We start from the raw sequence: 2,868 nt of genomic DNA on the forward strand, positions 1-2,868 counted from the left end.
TCACTTGATTTGACAATGTAAACATATTTTTCTCATGACAATAAAGCCCTTTCAATTGAACTGAGAGAGATAGAGAAAGAAAGAAAGCGAGAGAGAAAAAGAGAGAAAGAGAGAGAGAGAGAGAAAGAGAGAGAGAGAGAGAGAGAGAGAGAGAGAGAGAGAGAGAGAGAGAGAGAGAGAGAGAAGAGAGAGAGAGAAAGAGAGAGAGAGAGAGAGAAAGAGAGAGAGAGAGAGAGAGAGAGAGAGAGAGAGAAAGAGAGAGACCCTCTGACTTTCTCTATACTTCTCGTCTAATATTTCCATCAATATTTCTTCTTACCAACATGATAAAGACCCCCCCCCTCCCCCCGCCCCTCCCCTCCGACCACCTTGTTCCACATTGTTCTGGAAATGTGACTGATTGATCAGACCAGTGGATGAACATAACAGTAAAGATTAAGAGGATGAGTAATAAGCAGCATGTGCTTACACAGCGCTGTGGACTAATCCTGCCCCCACCACCGGGTCCCCACCGTCTCCCCTTTAGAGGAGCAGACACCAGTCAGGACCCACAGACACACACACAGCTCCCGGACAAGAGGGGGCCCCACAGTGTTAACTAACTTCCATTGTTCAGCAGATCCACACCACTGTTACAGAGACCAAGAGACTATCCAGGACCTGAGAGAGAGACTGAGAGATCATCGTATCTCCCAACACCAAGGGACAGAGGAAGGAGAGGCAATCGGAGGGGACATCCAGTGATCATAAAGGGGAGTTGATCTGAACTGAAGAGGAACTGACCAGCCGTCTGCCAGTCTGACTGCGGACACGAGGAGCCAGTTACAGCTACCCATCCATCAGCACACTTCTCCAGTAGATTGGCAGTGACACTTTGACTAACTTTTCCCGCATCATCGCTGATCGCCAAGGTCCCAGACGTCAGGGGGGGCCGTTGGTGTGACCTCCTCCCTGCTGAAGGAAGAACCGTCACACTGCAGCTAGACTAGTCGTTGCATTGGGACACTATATCAGAACTTTTAAAAAGCTGTTTACAGTAACCCTCTAATAGAGGTGGGGGGGTGTGGGAGGGGAAAGCGACCGGTCCACAAGACATCGTTAGGACATATTGAGAAACCGTGATGGAGGAACACCTGTCTAACATCCATCCTTCCTCGTCTCCGAGTGACTCTTCAGGGAGCAGTGGCACCGACTGTGACAGCAGAGGAGGTAAACGTTTGGCTGATATGGACCTTTCTTAAAAACCGGTGCTCGGGCCAAAAGCTCGGAGAATAAAGGAAATGAGACCCTGGTGCTCGGGCCAAAAGCTTGGAGAATAAAGGAAATGAGACCCTGGTGCTCGGGCCAAAAGCTCGGAGAATAAAGGAAATGAGACCCTGGTGCTCGGGCCAAAAGCTCGGAGAATAAAGGAAATGAGACCCTGGGTAAATGCTGCTCCAGAGTTGCTTTATTCTTGCGACTAAATCAGTGAAGTTCAGACTTCAGAAACCACGTTGTATATTATGGATTGTGTTCCGTAATGAAGCACTTGGGATCAGCATTTACCAGGTGTGGTGCGGTTTGCTTCTTTACTAGCAGAACAGGTACAGGACCTCAGTACAGCCCTCAGTACAGCCCTCTCTCCCATTAGAAACAGCAGGTTGCTGTCCAGCTTGCTGGCAGCATGGTGAGCCTGATGGAGTTGTGACTGATAACAGCGCTTAGTTTGTGGCTCCACATTTCCACACGTCAAATGTTCTCTTTCTATCAGATCTGACATTTCTAATTGAATTTATTGAAATGTATTTCATTTAATTGATACAAATACTAATTTTCAATAAGTAGGAAATATTTTTTTGGGGGGGAATAATAACCAGAAAAAATATATTAATTATATTGGAGAGAAAAAAGTAATGCTGTTTAATTTGAATTTTAAATAATTTGATAATGCAACACGAGCCAGCATACAGCTGTCAACAAGCATTCCTCTAACTACCCCACCTCTCTTCTCTCTCTCTCTCTCTCTCTCTCTCTCTCTCTCTCTCTCTCTCTCTCTCTCTCTCTCTCTCTGTTGTCCCCCAGCATACAGCAGCCAACAAGCATTCCTCTAACTACCCCACCTCTCTTCTCTCTCTCTCTCTCTCTCTCTCTCTCTCTCTCTCTCTCTCTCTCTCTCTCTCTCTCTCTCTCTCTCTCTCTCTCTCTCTCTCTGTTGTCCCCCAGCATACAGCAGCCAACAAGCATTCCTCTAACAGAGTATCTAACTCCCCACCTCTCTCTCTCTCTCTCTCTCTCTCTCTCTCTCTCTCTCTCTCCCCCACCTCTCTCTCTCTCTCTCTCTGTTGTCTCCCAGCAAAGAGTCCAGCCCCGGGTAAAGACCTGAGTCCAGCCCCGGGTAAAGCCCTGAGTCCAGCCCTGCTCTGTAAGGTCTGTGGGGACACTAGCAGTGGAAAACACTACGGCATCTACGCCTGCAACGGCTGCAGCGGATTCTTCAAACGCAGCGTCCGACGGAGACTCATATACAGGTGAGTTGGACAACAGACACTCTGGTGTATCGTCAAACTACCCACTGATAGATAGACTCCCTGTGTGAGAGAGAGAGAGGAGAGAGAGAGAGAGAGAGAGAGAGAGAGAGAGAGAGAGAGAGAGAGAGAGAGAGAGAGAGAGAGAGAGAGAGAGAGAGAGAGGAGAGAGAGACACTCTGTCCCGGTGTATAGTCAAACTACCCACTGATAGATAGACTCCCTGTGAGAGAGAGAGAGAGAGAGAGAGAGAGAGAGAGAGAGAGAGAGAGAGAGAGAGAGAGAGAGAGAGAGAGAGAGAGAGAGAGAGAGAGAGAGAGAGAGGAGAGAGAGAGGAGAGAGAGAGGAGTGAGAGACACTCTGT

At 48.2% G+C, this 2,868-nt stretch overlaps 1 protein-coding gene across 1 annotated transcript in view; it reads left to right on the top strand.

Annotated features, from left to right (window-relative positions):
• Positions 1-553: 553 nt before the first annotated feature.
• nr2e3 (nuclear receptor subfamily 2, group E, member 3) overlaps positions 554-2,868 on the top strand; it is a 9,533-nt gene continuing 7,218 nt past the window's right edge. Inside the window, exons 1-2 of the mRNA XM_052514645.1 lie at positions 554-1,209; positions 2,333-2,507. Of these exons, the coding sequence (XP_052370605.1) occupies positions 1,122-1,209; positions 2,333-2,507 (263 nt within the window). The 5' untranslated portion in view covers positions 554-1,121. The remainder of the gene's footprint in view (positions 1,210-2,332; positions 2,508-2,868) is intronic.

The sequence above is a fragment of the Oncorhynchus keta genome, unplaced genomic scaffold (genome assembly GCF_023373465.1).
Source record: "Oncorhynchus keta strain PuntledgeMale-10-30-2019 unplaced genomic scaffold, Oket_V2 Un_scaffold_18795_pilon_pilon, whole genome shotgun sequence".
Lineage (NCBI taxonomy): Eukaryota > Metazoa > Chordata > Actinopteri > Salmoniformes > Salmonidae > Oncorhynchus > Oncorhynchus keta.